Source organism: Rhinatrema bivittatum, unplaced genomic scaffold, assembly GCF_901001135.1.
Source record: "Rhinatrema bivittatum unplaced genomic scaffold, aRhiBiv1.1, whole genome shotgun sequence".
NCBI classification, from domain to species: Eukaryota; Metazoa; Chordata; class Amphibia; order Gymnophiona; family Rhinatrematidae; genus Rhinatrema; species Rhinatrema bivittatum.
The window spans coordinates 13,868-41,753 of record NW_021821392.1 but is presented as its reverse complement, the minus strand read 5'-3'; the positions used below and the strand labels follow the sequence as shown (position 1 = coordinate 41,753).

At 48.4% G+C, this 27,886-nt stretch overlaps 1 protein-coding gene across 1 annotated transcript in view; it reads right to left on the bottom strand.

Annotated features, from left to right (window-relative positions):
* LOC115082645 (cerebral cavernous malformations 2 protein-like) overlaps window positions 1-22,423 on the bottom strand; it is a gene marked incomplete at its 3' end in the record, with an annotated part of 46,091 nt that extends 23,668 nt beyond the window's left edge. Inside the window, exon 1 of the mRNA XM_029586847.1 lies at window positions 22,353-22,423. Coding sequence (XP_029442707.1) covers window positions 22,353-22,382 — 30 coding nt within the window. The remainder of the gene's footprint in view (window positions 1-22,352) is intronic.
* Between the last annotated feature and the right edge of the window lie 5,463 nt (window positions 22,424-27,886).

The window sequence follows — 27,886 nt, the reverse complement described above, 5'->3', positions numbered from 1 at the left end:
ACCTGGACCTCCTCTCTCCATGCTGCTGTGTGTTCACCTGGGCCTCCTCTCTCCATGCTGCTGTGTCTTCACCTGGGCCTCCTCTCCCATGCTGCTGTGTCTTCACCTGGACCTCCTCTCTCCATGCTGCTGTGTCTTCACCTGGACCTCTTCTCCTCCATGCTGCTGTGTCTTCACATGGAACCTCCTCTCTCCATGCTGCTGTGTCTTCACCTGGGCCTCCTCTCTCCATGCTGCTGTGTCTTCACCTGGGCCTCCTCTCTCCATGCTGCTGTGTCTTCACCTGGGCCTCCTCTCTCCATGCTGCTGTGTCTTCACCTGGGCCTCCTCTCTCCATCCTGCTGTGTCTTCACCTGGTCCTCCCTCTCTCCATGCTGCTGTGTCTTCACCTGGGCCTCCTCTCTCCATGCTGCTGTGCTCTTCTGTCCTGGTCCAGCTGCCTTTACCTGAACTTTGCTGCCCTGGCCCTTAGGCTGTCCTCTTTGAGTGCACTCTTTTAACATGGACTGTCTGGCGCCTTTGGCTTCAGAGCTCATAGTAGTGCTGAATATTGCTGTTATGTTACTGCACTACTATAGTTTCAGGGATGCCACGTCCTCTTTCTGTATTCTTAGTAGTAATCATGATTGTGCATAAAGTATAACATGCATTGCCTGTATTTGTTATAACGCCATTTCAATCTATTAATGTACAGATGTACACAGAATGTACCTGAAGACTGGAGGGTGGCCAATGTACCCCAATATTTAAAAAAGGCTCCAGGGGGCGATCCAGGTAACTATAGACCAGTGAGCCTGACTTCAGTGCCTGGAAAAAATAGTGGAAACTATTCTCAAGATCAAAATCGTAGAGCATATAGAAAGACATGATTTAATGGAACACAGTCAGCATGGATTGACTCAAGGGAAGTCTTGCCTAACAATCTGCTTCATTTTTTTGGAGGGGTAATAAACATGTGGATAAAGGTGAACCGGTAGATGTAGTGTATTTGGGGATTTTCAGAAGGCATTTGACAAAGTTCCTCATGAGAGGCTTCTAAGAAAACTAAAAAGTCATGGGATAGGAGGCGATGTCCTTTTTGTGGATTTCAAACTGGTTAAAAGACAGGAAACAGAGAGTAGGATTAAATGGTCAATTTTCTCAGTGGAAAAGGGTAAACAGTGGAGTGCCTCAGGTTTCTGTACTGGGACCGGTGCTTTTCAATATATATATAAATGATCTGGAAAGGAATACGACGAGTGAGGTTATCAAATTTGCGGATGATACAAAATTATTCAGAGTAGTTAAATCACAAGCAGACTGTGATACATTACAGGAGGACCTTGCAAGACTGGAAGATTGGGCATCCAAATGGCAGATGAAATTTAATGTGGACAAGTGCAAGGTGTTGCATATAGGGAAAAATAACCCTTGCTGTAGTTTATACAATGTTAGGTTCCATAATTAGGAGCTACCACCCAGGAAAAAGATCTAGGCATCATAGTGGATAATACTTTAAAATCGTCGGCTCAGTGTGCTGCAGCAGTCAAAAAAGCAAACAATGTTAGGAATTATTAGGAAGGGAATGGTTAATAGAACGGAAAATGTCATAATGCCTCTATATCGCTCCATGGTGAGACCGCACCTTGAATACTGTGTACAATTCTGTTCGCCGCATCTCAAAAAGCTATAGTTGCGATGGAGAAGGTACAGAGAAGGGCAACCCAAAATGATAAAGAGGATGGAACAGCTCCCCTATGAGGAAAGGCTGAAGAGGGTTAGGACTGTTCAGTTTGGAGAAGAGACGGCTGAGGGGGGATATGATAGAGGTCTTTAAGATCATGAGAGGTCTTGAATGAGTAGATGTGACTCGGTTATTTACACTTTCGAATAATAGAAGGACTAGGGGGCATTCCATGAAGTTAGCAAGTAGCACATTAAGACTAATCGGAGAAAATTCTTTTCACTCAATGCACAATAAAGCTCTGGAATTGTTGCCAGAGGATGTGGTTAGTGCAGTTAGTGTAGCTGGGTTCAAAAAAGGTTGGATAAGTTCTTGGAAGGAAGTCCATTAATGGCTATTAATTGAAGTTTACTTAGGGAATAGCCACTGCTATTAATTGCATTAGTAACATGGGATCTTCTTAGTGTTTGGGTAATTGCCAGGTTCTTGTGGCCTGGTTTTGGCCTCTGTTGGAACAGGATGCTGGGCTTGATGGACCCTTGGTCTGACCCAGCATGGCAATTTTCTTATGTTCTTAAGAAAAGGGATAGTGAGGTGAGCAGTAGCTAACTGGCCTCTGGTGCACTGTCGCTGGAAGGGGAAAGTAGGTAGGTGGAGGGCCTATCAGGCAAAGTGTCTTTGTATAAGGTTTTGCCGAATCTGACTGCCACTCAGTGTGCTCTCCTGGGCTTCTGGGTGGAGGGAGATCGGGACGTACGGCCATTGATATTCTGTGGCGTACAGCCAGATTATGGAATAACAGCAGAGCCACACAATCCTTGATACTTTGGGTGAGGCATACATTAAAGCTCCACCCGACTTATCCAAACAGTGATAACTGACTTTCAGAAGCCCAAAGTCATTGTATGGACACAGTGGATTAGCACATAAGGCCTTGTTGTGCCTCGTCTCTGCCAGCGTGTTGGGAATGGCTACGTTGTCAGCAAGATAAGTACTGTTTAAGTTTAAATCGCTAACGTTGTTACATATGTAGAATTAAGACAGAACAAGTTATTGCTATCGCTCACCTTCTGGCAGATTACAATCCAACTTTTAATTATTCTATAAAATAAAATGCTAAAAATTGATTTATAAATAAATAATAAAGCAAAGTGGACATTAAACAAAGAGCAGCTTTTGGATTTAATATGCATTTTATGCAAGAAGATCGGTATAAAAATTATAAATAAATAAATAAATAAATAAATAAGCTGTCTACAAAATTTCATACTCAAATTGAATAATTTAATTGTTCTGAAATATATTACCAGTTGACCACTGGTACATTTTTTGGTTTAATGGGGATAAGAAGACAGGGTCTGCAAGCATACCCTGAATCTCCTGTGCCAATGAATCATAGCATTGTCTCTTGCAGATGTGACTGCCAAACCACAGCATCCAATAAGACTGTATAAGGTAGCCTGTACCTTTGCTGAGCTTTAAATGGTGATTGGCATGGCCTAAATGCCTTTTATAATGTTGATGCCCACCATATGTACTGGATAGCTGTAGGCTAAAGGAGTTCATCTGTTCATGAGTAGTAAATCTGCTGTGCCTCCCAATCCAGCAAAGGCTACTGGTGTATAGCTGGGAACGTCGCACAGATACATAAGAAGTGACACACCTGTGTTTGCAGCAAAAGTCATATCTCATACTGTGCATGCGAATGTGGCAGCTGTGCATTCTGTCCTCCATAGAAACCCATTACTAAGCTCTCACACAGAGAATCAATTTGGCAACCCACTAACATCACAATATAATGGGCATGGAACCGGTGTGTCAGGCTATACAGAAACAATGTGCGACAATCTCCGAGATGCGTCCATAAGGGCCCAGATGTGATGGTGCTGTGGTGGCAGTGTGATGGGTGAAGCTAGAGAATAACCAGTGATATTGTATAACCTTCCAAGGATAGGATAGGAACAGGTCTTTTTAGATAATGTAGATATGCTAAGTGTTTAATGCTTCCTCACTGAGCAACCTTTACATCACATGCATTGTTTGCCTTGATTTTGTCAGCCTTTGAAACATGGGGTCAAAAAGGCATGGCCTGGGCGAATGGCCACCATATGTGAATACAAGACACTTGATAGGCCACCGATTGTGTCCTTCCCCCGTGCACCCCCCATTTTGATGCCATTAGACACATGCACATAGGCAGACAGATAACCTACAGATAAACTACAAGTGTGTCTTACCTACAAGCCAACCATCACCATACAGGCCAGACTCAAAATTGCCAAAGAGGCCCGATTGCCTAGGTATATAGGAATCGTGTGCGGCTCCCACTATGTCCAAGACATGCATTCAAGCATTACAGACCACTTGGAAATTGATGGAGTGGAACAGCTTTCTGTTGCGGTACGTCTCCTACTTCTGACGAGGTGGAATGATGGCCACGTGAGTGCAGTCGATAGCTCCAACAAAATTTGGAAAATGTGCAAAAGCATAGAAACCTCTCTTCAAGTCCATCAACTCCTAACAATTGTGAGGAAATTTGATGTAGCGATTAATGCGGTCAGTGACTGCTTCAATGACCTGGTTGAGATAGCGTGAGAAAGTGGTTTGGGACATTCACAACGACCAAGTAGCTTGGAAGGAGCGCGCTGCTATGAATTGGAGGGCGGCCAAGAATTTGGTGAGACCGGGGACAGCAGGGGACCTTTGGGTGACCGGATCCAGATCCAGGTACTTACTATACCACCCTTGGCGTGAACCCCGTGGGCATGTTACGGCCTAGCTGCTACATTCTCTGCATTTTTGGCTTGTTGAGTCGCCAGATGTTGCACCTGCTCTTCTTCTGCCACAGCCTTGAGCTCTGCCTCTTCTCCTGCCCGCAGATGGTGTGGACTTTGGATTGTGCTGCTGTTGATTCTGACTACATGCCGGTGAAGAGGGCTTGCAGATTGGAGCGCTGAGGAGAGCAGATATTGCAGTGTGGCATGACCAGCATGCGGACTAAAAACACCTGAAATTTGCAGAGGTGGATAAACCTGTTCTCATCACAAGCTCCCCCAATTGAAACAACAAGCTATGCAGGCTAGCAGGAAGAATATCCTGATCTTGGAAGATACCACAGTGGTCAAAGCTTTCCTGGAGAAGTTTGAAAGGGTCTGGCAGGAGTATGACCCAGCAGTTTAAACTGAAGAGAAGGATGCAGGATTGGGTTTCACTTGGAAAGGAGACTCTACCGCTGATGAGGTCAGAATGGTTTATTTTTTAATCAGGGGAAGTCTTATTTTACTTTTATCCTGAAATGTTTTCGTCCAGGGCAAAGAGCATTGATAGGATGCTGAGGGAGCAGTTAAAAGAAGAGAAGATATAGTTGCATTGGAAAAGGTACAGAGAAGGATGACAAAAATGATAGAGGACTGTTCAGCTTGGAGAAGAGACGGCTGACAGGGGATATGATAGATGTCTATAAAATCATGAGTGGAATAGAAGAGGTAAATACAAAACGCTTATTTACTCTTTCAAAAAATACTAAGACTAGCAACATGTTATGAAGTTAGTATGTAACACATTCAAAACAAATTGAAGACAATTCTTTTTTACTCAATGCACAATTAAGTTCTGGAATTCATTGCCAGAGGATGTGATTAAGGCAGTTAGCATAGCTGGGTTTTAAAAAGTTTCTGGAGGAAAAATTAATAAACTATTTCTTTTTAAATTTTTTATTTATCATCTTTTAACAATATACAAAATAAACTTTTGCATTAGAAATACAGAGAATTCAAATCAAAGTAACAGTTATCTTGACATATTTAACCCTCTTAACTCGAAGGGTTTATAATTAAATTTCTATTTAATTTTTCTCTTGTTACATAGGAGAACATGGAGAGAAACAAACATTTCAGAGGAGTACATAAAGAAAAAAATTACAAACTTTGGCTCCTGTATTCCGCTCCCAAACAAATTCTCCACCCTTATGGCACATTAGGTTGTCTCCTACCATCCAAAAAGACCCGTAGTTGATCAGGTAAAAAAAAAAAGAAGTATTTCTGACCAGTTTAATGATGCATTTGCATGGATAATGCAGCATAAAGCTGCCTCCTAATGCTAGGGCTTCAGATCTCATCTGTAAGAAAGCTTTTCTGCGCTGTTGCGTAGATTTAGCTAAGTCAGAGTACACATGTAGGAGACCACCACAGTATAATTCATTTATATTTTTTAAATAATTCATCATAATCTTTGAACACTCGTTTCATCAAAAAAGGTAATAAAGAGTACAGCTCTGCCACAATTTCAATGGTAGAATTTTCTAATATTCGGTTAGATTTTGAAAGTCCAAACCTTGCATATTTGGAATGACTGGGACAGAGTTGCTTCTTTTTGGTAGGAAGAATAATTTCTTAACTGCAGGGATCTCATCTTGTGGAATCTTTAGAGTCTCCATATTTCCTGAAAGTTAACAAGGGTATTTCACCCATTACAATGGGGAAATTTAAAAGTCTTATATTTAGATGCCTCATAAAGGGGCGGATTTTAAAAGCCCTGCGCGCATAAATCCTTCTGGATTTACGCGCGCAGGGCACTCGCGCACCTATTTTGCATAGGCCGCCGGCGCGCGTAAAGCCCCGGGACGCGCGTAAGTCCTGGGGCTTCGTAAAAGGGCGGGAGGGGGCGTGTCTGGGGCGTGCCCGAAGACCGGGGGCATGTCCTGGGGGCGTGCCCAGGGTCAGGGGGCGTCCGAGGCGGGTCCAGGGGCGTGGCAAGGCTTCGGGGGCAGGCCGGGAGGGCGGTCCCAAGTCCCCGGCATTGCGGCCTGTGCCGGAGGCTGACGAGGCGGCGCGCACAAGTTACGCCTGCTCGGCACGCGCAGGCTGCCAATTTTGCACGCGTATTTTTTTAAGATCTACCCCAAAGTTTTCTATCGATTCCAGTCTCCTCGACGTATTCGCCCTCTTAGATATCATAGTGGCATTTATACTGTGGAGACTTTTTATTTCCTCATTAACTTTCTTTAGGGAGTCATCATATTCAACAAACCTCTGCTGAATGTCCCGTTCCTGTGTCACAACTTTAGCCGCTATCTCGTCCAGCTTTAGGGTCTGATTGTCTAGTTTGGCCGACATCCTCGCCATAAGGTCCCAGATCATTTCAAGGGTTACGACCGTCTGTTTAATAAATTGCAATGGAGGAGATTTCCTTACCCCAATTTCAGTAGTCAAACTACATTCTCCCGATGGTATGGGGACCCAGTTGCTTCCTGCACTTCTCCCCCCTCTGCGAAGCAGCTGCTGGGTTTTCGGCTCTCCTCCAGGCAAACCAGCGGCTTCTGGGCCACCCAGCCAGACCCTCCCGATGATGTCATCAGTTTGAGTCATAGCTCCTCCGTCGCAGGCTTGTGGCAAAGCTCTCAACAGCGTTTTCGGGGCAGGAGGGCTCAACGAAAGCTCCCCAGGGAGTAAGGCTCCTCTCGCCTGCTCCCCAGCGGGGGTTGAAGCCCTCAAAACAGGTACGGCAGAGGCGAACTCAGATATTAAACGTTGACCCGTAGCGCTGTCTGGGTCTGGTGGATATACCTGAACTTTGCCTTTTCTCTTATGAGGCATTCTTTGCGGAAAAATTGCCGAAGCTATAATTCAGAAATCTCTGATACCGGAGCATGCAGAGTTGCGACCTCTCAGGACGCCATCTTGGTTTCTCTCTTAATAAACTATTATTAACCAAGCAGACTTCTGAAAATAGCCATTACTTATCTATGCTCAGTAGCAGCATGGGATCTATTTACTATTTGGGATCTTGCCAGATACTTGTGGCCTGGATTGGCCACTGTTGGAAACAGGGTTCTAGGCTTGATGGATCCTCGGTCTGACCCAGTATGGCATGTTCTTATGTTCTTATGTATAGAGCTTCCCTCACCCTATATGCAGAGTTGTAATTATAGTGGAGTCTGTAGCTAACATTGCCATAGAGATGGAATAAAAATAAAATGTTCCTGTTCCTGTGTTATGAAAGCATAAAGATCAAGACAACTTTAATAAAGAATATTAAAATTCTCCTCATCTTACCTGCAGAAAAATCTTGCACTCAAACCCTGATCCCCATCATTCTCTCTCCTTCCCCATCCCTGCTTTTACCTTCACCTCCTTTTCCACATAGTCATGCAGACAGGACTTGTGGGTCGATGAGATAATCCGGAGGGTAAACAGGAACTGAGTGCAGAGGTCTCCGGTAGGTGCTATTCCTTGATGCATACCTCCGGGTGGATTTAGGAAAAACCAGACGCCTAATGGGAGATGCGAACCTCTAGAAAGAAATTTTTAAAAGCAAAAAAATGAGACGGCAACAGACTTGAATGTAAAACAAACATTTTTTGGGGTGTCAGCAGTTTCCTACTGCTCTTCTGGGCTTGGGATCCCACCCTAATTCTTCCTTTGCAATGACCTGGGGGATTTTTCCCTGTTTTATATTTTCTGTCCTTGGCTGGGGATCATGCAACAGGGCTCCGTTCTTATCATGGACCCTAAATCAGTCATTTTAATGCGAGCACAGCCCTGATATACAGAATTTGGGATCAGCAACATGTCATTTTCCCATTAAATACTATTTGTTTCATCTTGTATAGAGCTATGTGAATCTTTGAAAAACATTCCACTTAATTTTTGTCAGATTTTTCAAACAACCTAAAAATTCTGGCAATTTTCCAGATTTGAGCCAAGTCTGAAAATATGTTGGATTTCCAAATCATGGGGAGGAAAATTTTCAAAGTCATTTACATGGCTTGTCTGAAGATTCCCTTCCCTTAATCTGGATAAATGTTTGTTCAGGTTTCTAAAACCCAAGTGGGTCCACATTCAAAGGGAATTATTCAGCTAAAAGTTGACTTTTGAATATTTTGGTTAAATTTTAGCTGGATAGCTCATTAGCCAGTTAAGGTTTAGCTGAATAATTCAGGGGTGTTGTGGGGGCATTCTGCGTTTGAGTTTAATTAAATAGATAAGTTACACTGGACCTTGAGTTACGACTGGCTTGACATACGAGCAACTTAGGTTATGACCAAGTTGTCCGGTTTTGAGTTCCGACCCAGATGCTGCTCGTGCCGCGTGCGTGTGATTTGTTTTTGCGGATTGCTTGAAATTGGTCCTTTGTTACTGCCAATCGCATTTTTTTGGTCTTGGTAGGCGGGACTTCTACAGCAATTGGCTGGTGCTGCTGCTGCCAATGAGGCCTGTCCATCTCAGGCGCATGTGGACAGACCCGGCACGGCCTTGCAGCAAACAACAGCATCGCGGGACAGCACTCAGCTGGAAGGTACAGTATCAGGAGGGGAGGGATGAGTATGCTAGGAGGGGGAATGAGCGTGTGGGGGGCCAGAGATGTGCTAGAAGTGGTGAGGAGGGGGAATGAGCGTGTGGGGGGCCAGAGATGTGCTCAGAAGTGGTAAGGAGGGGGAATGAGCGTGTGGGGGGGGGGGGGGGGCCAGAGATGTGCTCAGAAGTGGTGGGGAGGGGGGGGAATGAGCGTGTGGGGGGGGGTGCCAGAGATGTGCTCAGAAGTGGTGGGAGGGGGAATGAGCGTGTGGGGAGGGGGGCAGAGATGTGCTCAGAAGTGGTGGGGAGGGGGAATGAGCGTGTAGGGGGGGGGCCAGAGATGTGCTCAGAAGTGGTGGGGAGGGGAATGAGCGTGTGGGGGGGGGGGCCAGAGATGTGCTCAGAAGTGGTGGGGAGGGGGAATGAGCGTGTGGGGGGGGGGGCCAGAGATGTGCTCAGAAGTGGTGGGGAGGGGGAATGAGCGTGTGGGGGGGGTGGGGGCCAGAGTGCTCAGAAGTGGTGGAGGGGGAATGAGCGTGTGGGGGGGGGCCAGAGATGTGCTCAGAAGTGGTGGGGGAGGGGGAATGAGCGTGTGGGGGGCCAGAGATGTGCTCAGAAGTGGTGGGGGGGGGAATGAGCGGGGGGGGGGGGGCCAGAGATGTCTCAGAAGTGGGGGGAGGGGGAATGAGCGTGTTGGGGGGGGGGCCAGAGAGATATGGTCAGAAGTGGTGGGGAGGGGGAATGAGCATGTGGGGGCCAGAGATGTGCTCAGAAGTGGTGGGGAGGGGGAATGAGCGGCTTGTGGGGGGCCAGAGATGTGCTCAGAAGTGGTGGGGAGGGGGAATGAGCTTATGGGGGGCCAGAGATGTGCTCAGAAGTGATGGGGGGGGAATGAGCGTGTGGGGGGGGGGCCAGAGATGTGCTCAGAAGTGGTGGGGGGGGGGAATGAGCGTGTGGGGGGCCAGAGATGTGCTCAGAAGTGGTGGGGAGGGGGAATGAGCGTGGGGGGGCCAGAGATGTGCTCAGAAGTGGTGGGAGGGGGAATGAGCGTGTGGGGGGCCAGAGATGTGCTCAGAAGTGGTGGGAGGGGGAATGAGCGCGTGGGGGGCCAGAGATGTGCCAGAAGTGGTGGGAGGGGGAATGAGCGTGTGGGGGGCCAGAGATGTGCTCAGAAGTGGTGGGGAGGGGGAATGAGCGTGGGGGGGGGGGGGGCCAGAGATGTGCTCAGAAGTGGTGGTGGGGGGGGGAATGCGCGTGTGGGGGCCGAGATGTGCTCAGAAGTGGTGGGGAGGGGGAATGAGCGTGTGGGGGGCCAGAGATGTGCTCAGAAGGTGGGATGGGGAATGAGCGTGTGGGGGGCCAGAGATGTGCTCAGAAGTGGTGGGGAGGGGAATGAGCGTGTGGGGGGCCAGAGATGTGCTCAGAAGTGGTGGGGAGAGGAATGAGCGTGTGGGAGGGGCCAGAGTGTGCTCAGAAGTGGTGGGGAGGGGGAATGAGCGTGTGGGGAGGGGGGCCAGAGATGTGCTCAGAAGGGTGGGGAGGGGGAATGAGCGTGTGGGGGACCAGAGATGTGCTCAGAAGGGTGGGAGGGGGAATGAGCGTGTGGGGGGCCAGAGATGTGCTCAGAAGTGGTGGGGAGGGGGAATGAGCGTGGGGGGCCAGAGATGTGCTCAGAAGTGATGGGGAGGGAATGAGCGTGGGGGGGGGGCAGAGATGTGCTCAGAAGGAGTGGTGGGGGGGGGAATGAGCGTGGTGGGGGCCAGAGATGTGCTCAGAAGTGTGGGAGGGGGAATGAGCGTGTGGCGGGGGTCAGAGATGTGCTCAGAAATGATGGGAGGGGGAATGAGCGTGGGGGGGGGTCAGAGATGTGCTCAGAAATGATGGGAGGGGGAATGAGGTGTGGGGGGCCAGAGATGTGCTCAGAAGTGGTGGGGAGGGGGAATGAGCGTGTGGGGGGCCAGAGATGTGCTCAGAAGTGGTGGGGAGGGGGAATGAGCGTGGTAGGGGGGCCAGAGATGTGCTCAGAAGTGATGGGAGGGGGAATGAGCGTGTGGGGGGCCAGAGATGTGCTCAGAAGTGATGGGGAGGGGGAATGAGCGTGTGGGGGGGGGCCAGAGATGTGCTCAGAAGTGATGGAAGGGGGAATGAGCGTGTGGGGGGCAGAGATGTGCTCAGAAGTGGTGGGGAGGGGGATGAGCGTGTGGGGGGCCAGAGATGTGCTCAGAAGTGATGGGAGGGGGAATGAGGTGGGTGGGGGGGTGGGGGGGGGCCAGAGATGTGCTCAGAAGTGGTGGGAGGGGAAGGGGTTGAGCGTGTGGGGGGGGGGGGCCAGAGATGTGCTCAGAAGTGGTGGGGAGGGGGAATGAGCGTGTGGGGGGCCAGAGATGTTGCTCAGAGTGGTGGGGAGGGGGAATGAGCGTGTGGGGGGCCAGAGATGTGCTCAGAAGTGGTGGGGAGGGGGAATGAGCGTGTGGGGGGCCAGAGATGTGCTCAGAAAAGTGGTGGGAGGGGGAATGCGTGTGAGGGGCAGAGATGTGCTCAGAAGTGGTGGGGAGGGGGAATGAGGTGGGGGGGGGGGCCAGAGATGTGCTCAGAAGTGGTGGGGAGGGGGAATGAGCGTGTGGGGGGGGGCCAGAGATGTGCTCAGAAGTGGTGGGGAGGGGGAATGAGCGGTGTGGGGGGGCCAGAGATGTGCTCAGAAGTGGTGGGGAGGGGGAATGAGCGTGTGGGGGGGGGGGGGCCCGAGATGTGCTCAGAAGTGGTGGGGGGGGGGAATGAGCGTGTGTGTGGGGGGGGGGCCAGAGATGTGCTCAGAAGTGGTGGGGAGGGGGAATGAGCATGTGGGGGCCAGAGATGTGCTCAGACGTGGTGGGGAGGGGAATGAGCGTTTGGGGGGCCAGCGAGTGTGCTCAGAAGTGGTGGGGAGGGTGGAATGAGCGTGTGGGGGGCCAGAGATGTGCTCAGAAGTGGTGGGGAGAGGGAATGGAACATGTGGGGGGCCAGAGATGTGCTCAGAAAGTGGTGGGGGGGGACGGAATGAGCGTGTGTGTGGGGGGGGGGGCCAGAGATGTGCTCGAAGTGGTGGGGAGGGAAATGAGCACGTGGGGGGCCAGAGATGTGCTCAGAAGTGGTGGGGGAGGGGGAATGAGCCTGTAGGAGCCAGAGATGTGCTCAGAAGTGATGGGGAGGGGGAATGAGCGTGTGGAGGGTCAGAGATGTGCTCACAAGTGGTGGGGAGGGGGAATGAGCGTGTGGGGGGGGGGGCCAGAGAGATGTGCTCACAAGTGGTGGGGAGGGGAATGAGCACGTGGGGGGCCAGAGATGTGCTCAGAAGTGGTGGGGAGAGGGAATGAGGTGTGGAGGGTCAGAGATGTGCTCACAAGTGGTGGGGAGGGGGAATGAGCGTGTGGGGTGGGGGGGGGCCAGAGATGTGCTCACAAGTGGTGGGGAGGGGAATGAGCAGGTGGGGGGCCAGAGATGTGCTCAGAAGTGGTGGGGAGGGGGAATGAGCGTGTGGGGGGCCAGAGATGTGCTCAGAAGTGATGGGGAGGGGGAGGGAAGAGCGTGTGGGAGCCAGAGATGTGCTCACAAGTGGTGGGGAGGGGAATGAGCATGTGGGGGGCCAGAGATGTGCTCACACAAGTGGTGGGGAGGGGGAATGAGCGTGTGGGGGGGGGGGCCAGAGATGTGCTCACAAGTGGTGGGGGAGGGGGAATGAGCATGTGTGGGGGCCAGAGATGTGCTCAGAAGTGGTGGGGAGGGGGGAGTGGGTGGGGGAATGAGCGTGTGGGGGGCCAGAGATGTGATCAGAAGTGATGGGGAGGGGGAAATGAGCGCTGTGGGGGGACAGAGATGTGCTCAGAAGTGGTGGGGAGGGAGAATGAGGTGTGAGGGGCCAGAGATGTGCTCAGAAGTGATGGGGAGGGGGAAATGAGCGTGTGGGAGCCAGAGATGTGCTCAGAAGTGATGGGGAGGGGGAATGAGCGCTGTGGCGGGCCAGAGATGTGCTCACAAGTGGTGGGAGGGGGACATGAGCGTGTGGGGGCCAGAGATGTGTTCAGAAGTGGTGGGAGGGGGAATGAGCGTGTGGGGGGGGGCCCAGAGATGTGCTCACAAGTGGTGGGAGGGGGAATGAGCGTGTGGGGGGCCAGAGATGTGTTCAGAAGTGGTGGGGGGGAGGGGGAATGAGCGTGTGGGGGGGGGGGCCAGAGATGTGCTCAGAAGTGATGGAAGGGGGGAATGAGCGTGTGGGGGGGGGGGGGCCAGAGATGTGCTCAGAAGTGGTGGGGAGGGAGACTGAGCGTCGTGAGTGGGCCAGAGATGTGCTCAGAAGTGATGGGAGGAGGGAAATGAGGTGTGGGAGCCAGAGATGTGCCTCAGAAGTGATGGGAGGCGGGGAATGAGCGGTGTTGTGGCGGGCCAGAGATGTGCTCACAAGTGGTGGGGAGGGGGAATGAGCATGTGGGGGGCCAGAGATGTGCTCACAAGTGGTGGGGAGGGGAATGAGCGTGTGGGGGGGGGGGGGCCAGAGATGTGCTCACAAGTGGTGGGGAGGGGGAATGAGCATGTGTGGGGGCCAGAGATGTGCTCAGAAGTGGTGGGGAGGGGAATGAGCGTGTGGGGGGGCCAGAGATGTGCTCAGAAGTGATGGGGAGGGGGAATGAGCGTGTGGGCGGGGCCAGAGATGTGCTCAGAAGTGGTGGGGAGGGGGAATGAGCGTGTGGGGGGCCAGAGATGTGCCTCAGAAGGTGGTGGGGAGGGGGAATGAGCGTGTGGGGGGCCAGAGATGTGCTCAGACGTGGTGGGGAGGGGGAATGAGCGTTTGTGGGGGGGGGGGGGCCAGAGATGTGCTCAGAAGTGGTGGGAGGGGGAATGAGCGTGTGGGGGGCAGAGATGTGATCAGAAGTGATGGGGAGGGGGAATGAGCGTGTGTGGGGGGGGGGCAGAGATGTGCTCAGAAGTGATGGAAGGGGGAATGAGCGTGTGGGGGGCAGAGATGTGCTCAGAAGTGGTGGGGAGGGGGAATGAGCGTTGTGGGGGGCCAGAGATGTGCTCAGAAGTGATGGGAGGGGGAATGAGCGTTGTGGGGGGGGGGGCCAGAGATGTGCTCAGAAGTGGTGGGGAGGGGGAATGAGCGTGGGTGGGGGGGGGGGGGCCAGAGATGTGCTCAGAAGTGGTGGGAGGGGGAATGAGCGTGTGGGGGGGGGGCCCAGAGATGTGCTCAGAAGTGGTGGGGAGGGGGAATGAGCGTGTGGGGGGCCAGAGATGTGCTCAGAAGTGGTGGGGAGGGGGAATGAGCGTTGTGGGGGGCCAGAGATGTGCTCAGAAGTGGTGGGGAGGGGGAATGAGCGTGTGGGGGGCCAGAGATGTGCTCACAAGTGGTGGGGAGGGGGAATGAGCGTGGGGGGGGGGGGGCCAGAGATGTGCTCAGAAGTGATGGAAGGGGAAATGAGCGTGTGGGGGCAGAGATGTGCTCACAAGTGGTGGGGAGGGGGAATGAGCGTGTGGGGGGCCAGAGATGTGCTCAGAAGTGGTGGGGAGGGGGAATGAGCGGTGTGGGGGGGGGGGGGCCAGAGATGTGCTCAGAAGTGGTGGGGAGGGGGAATGAGCATGTGCGGGGCCAGAGATGTGCTCAGAAGTGGTGGGGAGGGGAAGGAATGAGCGTGTGGGGGGGCCAGAGATGTGCTCAGAAGTGGTGGGGAGGGGAATGAGCGTGTGGGGGGCCAGAGATGTGCTCAGAAGTGATGGAAGGGGGAATTGAGCGCGTGGGGGGCCAGAGATGTGCTCAGAAGTGGTGGGGAGGGGGAATGAGCGCGTGGGGGTCAGAGATGTGCTCAGAAGTGGTGGGGAGGGGAATGAGCGTGTGGGGGGCCAGAGATGTGCTCAGAAGTGGTGGGGAGGGGGAATGAGCGTGTGTGTGGGGGGGGGGCCAGAGATGTGCTCAGAAGTGGTGGGGAGGGGGAATGAGCGTGTGTGGGGGGGGGGGCCAGAGTTGTGCTCAGAAGTGATGGGAGGGGGAATGAGCGTGTGTGGGGGGGGGGGGCCCAGAGATGTGCTCAGAAGTGGTGGGTAGGGGGAATGAGCGTGTGTGTGTGTGGGGGGGGGGGGGGGGCAAGAGATGTGCTCGGAAGTTGTGGGGAGGGGGAATGAGTGTCTGGGTTGATGGGGGTTTTTTTGTTGTACACCTTTTTAGATTTCTTATTTTTTCTTATTTCTTCTCCCTGATGAACATCACTTTTGTCATAGAAGCGTTCAAATTGGCCCCAAAAAGGCTAGAAAAGAAGCAAAGAAAGGAAGACAATATAAAAAAAAGCAATCTCAATCGAAAAGAAGGAAATTGTGCAGAAATATGAGAGTGGCGTTCGTGTGAGCGATCTCGCTCTCATATACAGCACCATTTTCTCAATCTTACCAAGAAAGGTTTGTACAAGGAAGTTAGTGTGGCTTGAGGTGTCACTCAAATTACCAAGCAACGATCAACAGTGATAGAAGAGGTAGAAAGGATATTGCTAGTGTGGATAAACGAAAGGCAGATGGCAGGTGATAGCCTGTCTGAATGTCTCATCTGTGAAAGAGCTAGGGCTATAAATGCAGATATCGTAAAGGATAAGCCATCAACAAGTGAACATGGTGAAATATTTCGTGCCAGTAAGGGGTGATTTCACAATTTTAAAGCGAGAACTGGGGTTCATAGTGTAGCTAGGCCTCGTGACGCTGCCAGTGCTGATAGAAAGGCTGCTGAAGACCACATACCCCACTTCGAAGCAACGACACAGAGAAATGGCTTTTCCTGTCAGCAAGTTTCAACCTCCCGGCCTTCCTCTCTACTCCACAAGGCCGGTCCAAGGGTCCACCGCTCTGGCCACAACTAGGGATGTGCAGACAAAAAGTTTATGTTCATAAGTCCATAAGTCGAAGGTGAGGGTCAATTTCGGTCAATATGGACATATGTAGAATTCCATAAGTTGAGGCTATGTCAATACGTGCACCGGTTCCCTAAATAAAAATTTAAACCCTCACCCTCCTTAATCCTCCCCCAAGACTTACCAAAACTCCCTGGTGGTCCAGCGGGAGTCAGGAAGCCATTCCTGTATTCCTTTGCGAGGAGCATGTGACGTCGGCGTCACGTCGGAGTGACGCCGTTGTCACGTGGTTCACCGCGCCTCCGCTCCCGGACCCCTCGTTGTACCACCAGGGAGGTTTGGTAAGTCTTGGGGGGGTCAGGAGGGGGGGGGGTTTAAGTGTTTATTTAGGATCAACGATCGCGATTTCCAACTTATTCAACATAGCTATGTTGAATAAGTTGGAAATCGCGCCTCATCACTTTTTTAAGTTAAAAAAAAAAAAAGTTGCGTTTTACATATGCGTTGAAAACGAATGCACACCCCTATCCACAACATCTGTTATAAAATTCCTTCACCTTGTGCGTCCCAAAGCTTAACTTATGCTGCCGAGCACATACAAGTTTAAAATTAGCAGCACACATACGTGCGCCAGGGCTATTTCGTAACATGCATGCGTATGTGCGCATAGGATATAAGATCAGCAGCACACATACGTGCGCCGGGGCTATTTCATAACATGCACGCGAATGTGCGCATAGGATATAAGATTCAGCAGCACACATACGTGCGCCAGGGCTATTTCGTAATATGCACGCGTATGTGCGCATAGGATATAAGATCAGCAGCACACAAAAGTGCGCCAGGGCTATTTTGTAACATGCACGCGTATGTGCGCATAGGATATAAGATCAGCAGCACACATACGTGCGCCAGGGCTATTTCGTAACATGCACGCGTATGTGCATATAGGATATAAGATCAGCAGCACACATACGTGCGCCGGGGCTATTTCATAACATGCACACGTATGTGCGCATAGGATATAAGATCAGCAGCACACATACATGCGCCAGGGCTATTTCGTAACATGCACGCGTATGTGCGCATAGGATATAAGATCAGCAGCACACATACATGCGCCAGGGCTATTTCGTAACATGCACGCGTATGTGCGCAATGGGGCGGATTTTAAAAGCCCTGCTCGCGTAAATCCGCCCGGATTTACGCGAGAAGGGCCTTGCACGCCGGCGCGCCTATTTTCCATAGGCCCGCCGGCGCGCGCAGAGCCCCGGGACTCTCGTAAGTCCCGGGGTTTTTCGAGGGGGGCGTGTCGGGGCGGGGCCGATCGGCGCGGCGTTTTGGGGGCGGGACGCGGCATTTCGAGGGCGGGCCTGGGGGCGTGGTTTCGGGCCGGGGCGGTTCTGGGGGCGTGGCTGCGCCATCCGGAACCGCCCCCGGATTGCGTCTCCGCGCGCCAGCGGGCTGCTGGCGCGCGTGGATTTACGCCTCCCTCTGGGAGGCGTAAATCCAGGGATAAAGGTGGGGGGGGGGTTTAGATAGGGCCGGGGGGGGGGGTTAGGTAGAGGAAGGGGGGGGAAGGTGAGGGGAGGGCGAAAGGGAGTTCCCTCCGAGGCCGCTCCTATTTCGGAGCGGCCTCGGAGGGAACGGAGACAGGCTGCGCGGCTCGGCGCGCGCCGATCCAGGATTTTAGCAGATACGCGCATATCTACTAAAATCCAGCGTACTTTTGTTTGCGCCTGGTGCGCCAACAAAAGTACGCGCTCGCGCTGTTTTATAAAATCTACCCCAATGGATATAAGATCAGCACACACATACATGCGCCAGGGCTATTTCGTAACATGCACGCGTATGTGCGCATAGGGGTAGATTTTCAAACACGGCGCATTCGTGTACTTTTGCTGGCGCATCAGGCACAAGCAAAAGTACGCGGGATTTTAGTAGATACGCGCGTAGTCGCGCGTATCTACTAAAATCCTGGATCGGCGCGCGCAAGGCTATCGATTACGTATAGCCGGTGCGCGCCGAGCCGCGCAGCCTACCCCCGTTCGGAGCGGCCTTGGAGGGGATCCTCTAACGCCCTCCCCTCACCTTCCCCTCCCTTCCTCTACCTAACCCACCCCCCTGGCCCTGTCTAAACCCCCCCTTTACCTTTGTCGGGGATTTACGCCTCCCGGAGGGATACGTAAATCCCCGCGCATCACCAGGTCCCTAGTGCGCCGGGACGCGACCTGGGGGTGGGTATGGAGGGCGCGGCCGCGCCCCCGGACCGCGCCGGGCCGTAACCACGCCCCCAGGCCCGCCCCCAAAATGCTGCCGACACGCCCCGAAAATGGCGCGGCACTCGGCCCCGCCCCTGACACGCCCCCGACACGCCCCCTCTCCGAAAACCCCGGGACTTACGCGAGTCCCGGGGCTCTGCGCGCGCCGGTAGGCCTATGTAAAATAGGCCTACCGGCGCGCAGGGCCCTGCTCGCCTAAATCCGCCCGGCCGCGAGAGACTCTTCTTGTGGTCGGGAGGCCAACTGAAACTCCATTTCAGGCTAGAGCCACCCCTGACGTCGGGCCTGCGTCTCCAGCCTCACCATGATTACTCTCCAGGGTCCTGCCTCCTTAGGTGCGAGGCCGCACCTCCACAGTTCATTTAAAGGGCCAGTCCTGTGGCTCCTCCTAGTGACGTCATCAAGGGAGTTCTTTGGCCCTATAAAAGGGGCCTGCAGTCACTTGAGGTTTGCCTTTGCAACAAGGACTCTTGTTCCTTGTTGCCCTGGCTTCCTAGTTCCCGTGCCTTCTCATTATCTTTGTTTGATCTCTACCTGGTAGCGACCTCCGCCTGCCTGACTATGCTGACCGCTCCAGACCTGACCGCCGCCTGGCTGACCACTCTGTCCTCTCTCTGGGAGACCTCCAGAGGCCCCACCTAAATCCAGGCGCTCCGGGTACCCAAGGGCTCAACCTGCGGAAACCCCGGACTGTTATTGGTGAAGCTCCAGCGAGCCTCGGTCTCCTCATGAGCTCCGCCTCCTGGTAGCAGACGCTCTCTGGGTCCGACCAGAGGGCTGTACCAATTCTGTGCCAGGTCAAGGGTCCACCTCCAACGCAACAGCCCTTTTCTGTTCATAAATTGCCCTACCCTCCAATATACCCAAAACTTTGTTCCTTACACCAAGGGCTACGCGTGGGCGTAGATTTGTGCGCACAAGCCGGCGAGCACAAATCTACGCCCGATTTTATAACATGCGCACACAGCTGCACACATGTTATAAAATCCGGGGTCAGCGCGCGCACGGGGGTGCACACTTATGCACCTTGCACGCGCCGAGCCCAAGGGGAGCCCTGATGGCTTTCCCTGTTTCCTCTGAGGCCGTTCCGAAATCAGAGCGGCCTCGGAGGGAACTTTCTTTCTGCTCCCCCCTCCTTCCCCTCCCTTCCCCTATCTAACCCGCCCCCCAGCCCTACCTAAATCCCCCCACCTTTATTTTGTTATTTACGCCTGCCTGAGGCAGGCATAACTTGCGCGCGCCAGCCGGCTACTGGCGTGCGATCCCACGGCACGGCCGCTGTGCCGGAGGCCTCGGTCCTGCCCCCGGTGCACCGACGCCGTGGCCTTCACCCGTTCCCTCCCAGGCCGTTCTGATTTCAGAGCAGTCTGTGAGAGAACTTCCCTTCCCACCCCTTCCCCTAACCTTCCCACCCCCTAGCCCTATTCTAACCTCCCCCCGACCTCTATCTCACCTTTTGTGCCTGCCTCCGGGCAGCCTGCTGGCAGGTGATCCTCTGACACAGTGGCAAATGGCCGCTGTGACAGAGACCTCTGGCCCCGCCCCCAGACTGCCCCTTTTTTAAAGCCCCGGGACTGACGCGTCCTGGGGCTTTTGCGCATTGCTGGGCCTTTCTAAAATAGGCCCGGCACACATAATTCCCTCTACTCGCATAAATCCACTGGTTTTAACGCCAGAAATAACGACACCTTTTTTCCTGGTGTTAAGCTGTAGAATATGTCCAAAACTGCCATAACGCAATTTGCAATAAAGATTGCATTTTGGCCATTTCTAGGCTTGTGGGGGGGGATAGAGAGAGAGCCACTGGGAGGCCTTCACAGTATTCAACTATTTATATGACTGCAGGAGGGACAGCTAATTCTCGAGGTGAGGTACTGGTGATGGTTAGGGTTTACATGCAGAGTGAGACATACGAATTGCACAGTACGACCTCGGTGAACATTTGACCTCATTTGGGGTGAGGATAGTCTCACAAAGATGAGATTTTTCTACTATGTTATCTCACCCTGGCTTGACGGTACCCTGCTATAGAATCCATCAAGCATCTCTACATAGAAAGAATATGCTCCCTGATCAAAAAAAATAAAACTGAATTCAGAGCTGCACTATTTTCTGAATTTACCTTGGGGTCTCTGATTAAATGCAAGGTGAACATGTTTAAGACTGACACCTGTCACTCCATTAAATATGCAAATGATAGTTTGCACCAAGCAAAACAGTAAACTTACATTGCACTAGGACAAGAACACAAGAGGAAACAGGTGAAGACATAACCACAACCTCATCCTCTCTCTCTGTCACATTGGACCAGTAATATGTAAAGACATGTTTAATCAGTACTTTCTTCATGTTTGGAATGCTATTATATTTGTATAGATGTAAGTTACATTAAAGAAAATTTAAAAAATGAAGAAAGAAAGAATGCCTGTTGTTGTTTGTTGGGGAAGGGAAGAGAGAAAGTGTGTTGTGTCGCTGTAGCTGCTCTTCTAATCCAGAGAAATGTCAAAGGTTCCCAGGTATAGCCACTAAGGATTGTTTTCATAGCTAGCCATATACATGCAAGTTCATACTTTCCCTTTCAAAAGTGGCTACAGAGATTTGTCTCTGATTTTCTGCAGATACTTTTTCCACGGAAAACAATGGGCCAAATTTTAAAAGAGTTGCTCGTGCTAAAAGGTCCATATACACGAGTATATATATATATTATATATATAGTATATATTATGTGCATATATGAGCATGCATGAGCTTATGAAAAGGGGTAGGACATGAGCATTCCAGGGCGAGGACAACACTTATGAACATAAATCCATATTTTAAAACCAGAGGCCAGAGGTGGAGCGCACTGTTAACCCGCGATTGGACGCGCGATTTCGACGCACTAGTTTTACTCCTTATTCAGTAAGGGGCAATAGCACGTCAAAAACACGCGTTCAACCCGCGGCACCTAATAGCACCCTCAACATGCAAATGCATGATGATGGTCCTATTAGGTATTCCCGCGCGATTCAGTAAGTAAAATGTGCAGCCAAGCCGCACATTTTACTTTAAGAAATTAGCGCCTACCCAAAGGTCAGTGTTAATTTCTGCCGGCGCCGGGGAAGTGCACAGAAAGCAGTAAAAACTGCTTTTCTGTGCACCCTCTGACTTAATATCATGGCGATATTAAGTCGGAGGCCCCAAAAGTTAAAAAAAGTAAAAAATAAAAAACTAAAAAAAATTGAAATAGGCCCGCGGCTTGCGGGTTGAAAAGCGGACGCTCAATTTTGCCGGCGTCCGGTTTCCGAACCCATAGCTGTCAGTGGGCTCGAGAACCGACGCTGGCAAAATTGAGTGTCGGCTGTCAAACCCGCTGACAGCCACCGCTCCTGTCCAAAAAGAGGCGCTAGGGACGCGCTAGGGACGCGCTAGTGTCCCTAGCGCGTCCCTAGCGCCTCTTTTTGCCGCGGACCCTAATTTAAATAAATTAATTTACTGTATTGCGCGCACAGGAGAGTGGACACTCGCCCGCTCTCCCGCGATTTTTACTGTATCGGCCCAACAGAGGGCTCTGGAAGACCTCAAGATACATTGAACAAATTGGTGGATTACTTGGTAAAACTGGGAATGTCCGTCACATGAGTATGGTAAAGCTGACAAAGTCCTAAGGAAGATATGTGAAGCTCATTTGCTTGAGTAACCAGTTAACATTATGTGTGGCAGGCATATTTTAAATTATACATATTCAGCTGCATGCATGATTTTAAATTTCAGTGAATGTCCAGGGTACCTGAGGGCTTGTTTTAAAGTCACCATCCCTGTGAATATTGTTATTTTCCCTAACCTAACTTTGCTTCTAAGCCCAATTAGTTTTCCCACTGGTAAAAGTATGCACATCTTTTATTTCTATGCAAACTTTTACATGGGTAAATGGCTTTTAAAAATTGCCCACCCTGTGTATATGGGAAAAAGGCTTAATGAATCAGGCCTTCCGTACACCTTTCTGCTGACAGATCACTAATTCTTGAAAAGAACTCATATTCCAGTAAAGAGTGAAAGAGATGATCAAGCATGAGAATAAAACCATTATCAAGATGCACATTCCACACCAGCACCACATTAAAAGTCAGATTTACAAAGTCTTTTTCTCATTCTTTGCTAATGGAAAAGCGATTAATGCACAGAACTGTAACAGCTTTTATCCAATAGACTCTTCTCAGACTAAACGCCACAATACAGTGCTTTATTACAATTTACATTTTTTACTCACATTCTTTCTTTTCTTAGATTCATACTCCATGTCCTGCTTCCTCCTGTTCCGCTCTCATTCTGCTCCCTGCCTCTGCTGCCCTTCCTTTCAATGCTCTTCCTATTCACAACATTCCTTGTTTTTTTCCTGTGTAGGAAACTCCACCAAAGGCCAACACAGGACTGATGTAAACTTGCTGAGTTCCTGCCCCTTCTGGGACAGATAAGTAGCTGAAAGGGTTGAAATAGCAGATTGTGCTTCCAGTCAAAGTACAATAATCAAAGCTGACTGTGGCAACCTATGTGCTTTAAGTGATAGCACTCAGCCATGGCATAATATCATATGTGTGCTTTAAGTGATACCTCAGCCATGGCGTAATTATCATACTATGTGCTTTAAATGATAGCACTCAGCCATGGCGTAATTATCATAATATGTGCTTTAAATGATAGCACTCAGCCATGGCATAATTATCATACTATGTGCTTTAAATGATAGCACTCAGCCATGGCGTAATTATCATAATATGTGCTTTAAATGATAGCACTCAGCCATGGCATAATTATCATACTGTGTGCTTTAAGTGATAGCACTCAGCCATGGCGTAATTATCATACTGTGTGCTTTAAATGATAGCACTCATCCATGGCGTAATTATCATACTGTGTGCTTTAAGTTATAGCACTCAGCCACGGCATAATGATCATACTATGTGCTTTAAGTTATAGCACTCAGCCATGGCATAATTATCATACTATGTGCTTTAAGTGATAGCACTCATCATGGCATAATTATCATACTATGTGCTTTAAGTGATAGCACTCAGCCATGGCATAATTATCATACTATGTGCTTTAAATGATAGCACTCAGCCATGGCATAATTATCATAATATGTGCTTTAAGTGATAGCACTCAGCCATGGCGTAATTATCATACTATGTGCTTTAAGTGATAGCACTCAGCCATGGCATAATTATCATACTATGTGCTTTAAGTGATTGCACTCAGCCATGGCATAATTATCATACTATGTGCTTTAAGTGATTGCACTCAGCCATGGCATAATTATCATACTATGTGCTTTAAGTGATAGCACTCAGCCATGGCATAATTATCATACTATGTGCTTTAAGTGATAGCACTCAGCCATGGCATAATTATCATACTATGTGCTTTAAGTGATAGCACTCAGCCATGGCATAATTATCATACTATGTGCTTTAAGTGATAGCACTCAGCCATGGCGTAATTATCATACTATATGCTTTAAGTGATAGCACTCAGCCATGGCGTAATTATCATACTATGTGCTTTAAGTGATAGCACTCATCATGGCATGATTATCATACTATGTGCTTTAAGTTATAGCACTCAGCCATGGCATAATTATCATACTATGTGCTTTAAATGATAGCACTCAGCCATGGCATAATTATCATACTGTGTGCTTTAAGTGATAGCACTCAGCCATGGCATAATTATCATACTATGTGCTTTAAGTGATAGCACTCAGCCATGGCGTAATTATCATACTATGTGCTTTAAGTGATAGCACTCAGCCATGGCGTAATTATCATACTATGTGCTTTAAGTGATAGCACTCATCATGGCATGATTATCATACTATGTGCTTTAAGTTATAGCACTCAGCCATGGCATAATTATCATACTATGTGCTTTAAATGATAGCACTCAGCCATGGCATAATTATCATACTGTGTGCTTTAAATGATAGCACTCAGCCATGGCATAATTATCATACTATGTGCTTTAAGTGATAGCACTCAGCCATGGCATAATTATCATACTATGTGCTTTAAGTGATAGCACTCAGCCATGGCATAATTATCATACTATGTGCTTTAAGTGATAGCACTCAGCCATGGCATAATTATCATACTATGTGCTTTAAATTAAATGATAGCACTCAGCCATGGCATAATTATCATACTATGTGCTTTAAATGATAGCACTCAGCCATGGCATAATTATCATACTATGTGCTTTAAATGATAGCACTCAGCCATGGCATAATTATCATACTATGTGCTTTAAGTGATAGCACTCAGCCATGGCATAATTATCATACTATGTGCTTTAAGTGATAGCACTCAGCCATGGCATAATTATCATAATATGTGCTTTAAGTGATAGCACTCAGCCATGGCATAATTATCATAATATGTGCTTTAAGTGATAGCACTCAGCCATGGCATAATTATCATAATATGTGCTTTAAGTGATAGCACTCAGCCATGGCATAATTATCATACTATGTGCTTTAAGTGATAGCACTCATCACGGCATAATTATCATACTATGTGCTTTAAATGATAGCACTCAGCCATGGCATAATTATCATACTATGTGCTTTAAGTGATAGCACTCAGCCATGGCATAATTATCATACTATGTGCTTTAAGTGATAGCACTCAGCCATGGCATAATTATCATACTATGTGCTTTAAATGATAGCACTCAGCCATGGCATAATTATCATACTATGTGCTTTAAGTGATAGCACTCAGCCATGGCATAATTATCATACTATGTGCTTTAAATGATAGCACTCAGCCATGGCATAATTATCATACTATGTGCTTTAAGTGATAGCACTCAGCCATGGCATAATTATCATACTATGTGCTTTAAATGATAGCACTCAGCCATGGCATAATTATCATACTATGTGCTTTAAGTGATAGCACTCAGCCATGGCATAATTATCATACTATGTGCTTTAAATGATAGCACTCAGCCATGGCATAATTATCATAATATGTGCTTTAAATGATAGCACTCAGCCATGGCATAATTATCATACTATGTGCTTTAAATGATAGCACTCAGCCATGGCGTAATTATCATAATATGTGCTTTAAGTGATAGCACTCAGCCATGGCATAATTATCATACTATGTGCTTTAAATGATAGCACTCAGCCATGGCGTAATTATCATACTATGTGCTTTAAATGATAGCACTCAGCCATGGCATAATTATCATACTATGTGCTTTAAATGATAGCACTCAGCCATGGCATAATTATCATAATATGTGCTTTAAGTGATAGCACTCAGCCATGGCATAATTATCATACTATGTGCTTTAAATGATAGCACTCAGCCATGGCATAATTATCATACTATGTGCTTTAAATGATAGCACTCAGCCATGGCATAATTATCATAATATGTGCTTTAAGTGATAGCACTCAGCCATGGCGTAATTATCATACTGTGTGCTTTAAGTGATAGCACTCAGCCATGGCATAATTATCATAATATGTGCTTTAAGTGATAGCACTCAGCCATGGTGTAATTATCATACTGTGTGCTTTAAGTGATAGCACTCATCATGGCATAATTATCATACTATGTGCTTTAAGTGATAGCACTCAGCCATGGCGTAATTATCATACTGTGTGCTTTAAGTGATAGCACTCATCATGGCATAATTATCATACTATGTGCTTTAAATGATAGCACTCAGCCATGGCATAATTATCATACTGTGTGCTTTAAATGATAGCACTCAGCCATGGCATAATTATCATACTATGTGCTTTAAATGATAGCACTCGGCCATGGCATAATTATCATACTATGTGCTTTAAGTGATAGCACTCAGCCATGGCATAATTATCATACTATGTGCTTTAAATGATAGCACTCAGCCATGGCATAATTATCATAATATGTGCTTTAAGTGATAGCACTCAGCCATGGCGTAATTATCATACTGTGTGCTTTAAGTGATAGCACTCGGCCATGGCATAATTATCATACTATGTGCTTTAAATGATAGCACTCAGCCATGGCATAATTATCATAATATGTGCTTTAAGTGATAGCACTCAGCCATGGCGTAATTATCATACTGTGTGCTTTAAGTGATAGCACTCGGCCATGGCGTAATTATCATACTATGTGCTTTAAATGATAGCACTCGGCCATGGCATAATTATCATAATATGTGCTTTAAGTGATAGCACTCAGCCATGGCATAATTATCATAATATGTGCTTTAAGTGATAGCACTCAGCCATGGCATAATTATCATACTATGTGCTTTAAATGATAGCACTCAGCCATGGCATAATTATCATACTATGTGCTTTAAATGATAGCACTCGGCCATGGCATAATTATCATACTATGTGCTTTAAATGATAGCACTCAGCCATGGCATAATTATCATACTATGTGCTTTAAGTGATAGCACTCAGCCATGGCATAATTATCATACTATGTGCTTTAAGTGATAGCACTCAGCCATGGCATAATTATCATACTATGTGCTTTAAATGATAGCACTCAGCCATGGCATAATTATCATAATATGTGCTTTAAGTGATAGCACTCAGCCATGGCGTAATTATCATACTGTGTGCTTTAAGTGATAGCACTCAGCCATGGCATAATTATCATACTATGTGCTTTAAGTGATAGCACTCAGCCATGGCGTAATTATCATACTATGTGCTTTAAGTTATAGCCATGGCATAATTATCATACTATGTGCTTTAAGTGATAGCACTCGGCCATGGCATAATTATCATACTATGTGCTTTAAGTGATAGCACTCAGCCATGGCATGATTATCATACTATGTGCTTTAAGTGATAGCACTCAGCCATGGCGTAATTATCATACTATGTGCTTTAAGTTATAGCCATGGCATAATTATCATACTATGTGCTTTAAGTGATAGCACTCGGCCATGGCATAATTATCATACTATGTGCTTTAAGTGATAGCACTCAGCCATGGCATGATTTTCATACTATGTGCTTTAAGTTATAGCACTCAGCCATGGCATAATTATCATACTATGTGCTTAAAGTGATAGCACTCAGCCATGGCGTAATTATCATACTATGTGCTTTAAGTGATAGCACTTAGCCATGGCATAATTATCATACTATGTGCTTTAAGTTATAGCCATGGCGTAATTATCATACTATGTGCTTTAAGTGATAGCACTCAGCCATGGCATAATTATCATACTATGTGCTTTAAGTTATAGCACTCAGCCATGGCGTAATTATCATACTATGTGCTTTAAGTGATAGCACTCAGCCATGGCATAATTATCATACTATGTGCTTTAAGTGATAGCACTCAGCCATGGCATAATTATCATACTATGTGCTTTAAGTTATAGCCATGGCATAATTATCATACTATGTGCTTTAAGTTATAGCACTCAGCCATGGCATAATTATCATTTATTTATTTATTTTATTTAAGGTTTTATATACCGGAGGTTCCTGTATAATATATATATCACCCCGGTTTACAATGAACAGTAACTATCGCTTCAAGTTAGTGGTTTACAATGAACATGGTTAATCCAGATAACAGGAAGATATATGTAATAATGTTAACAATTAAAAAGTAATAATAAATAGATAAAATAACAATTAATAAATAAATAAATAAATAAAAAATAAATAAATAACTAACAGTAAACATCCATGATAAATAACAGTAAATAAAATAACAAGTTATGTGAAATATGCTGGGGTAAACGGATAATATGTGACTGACT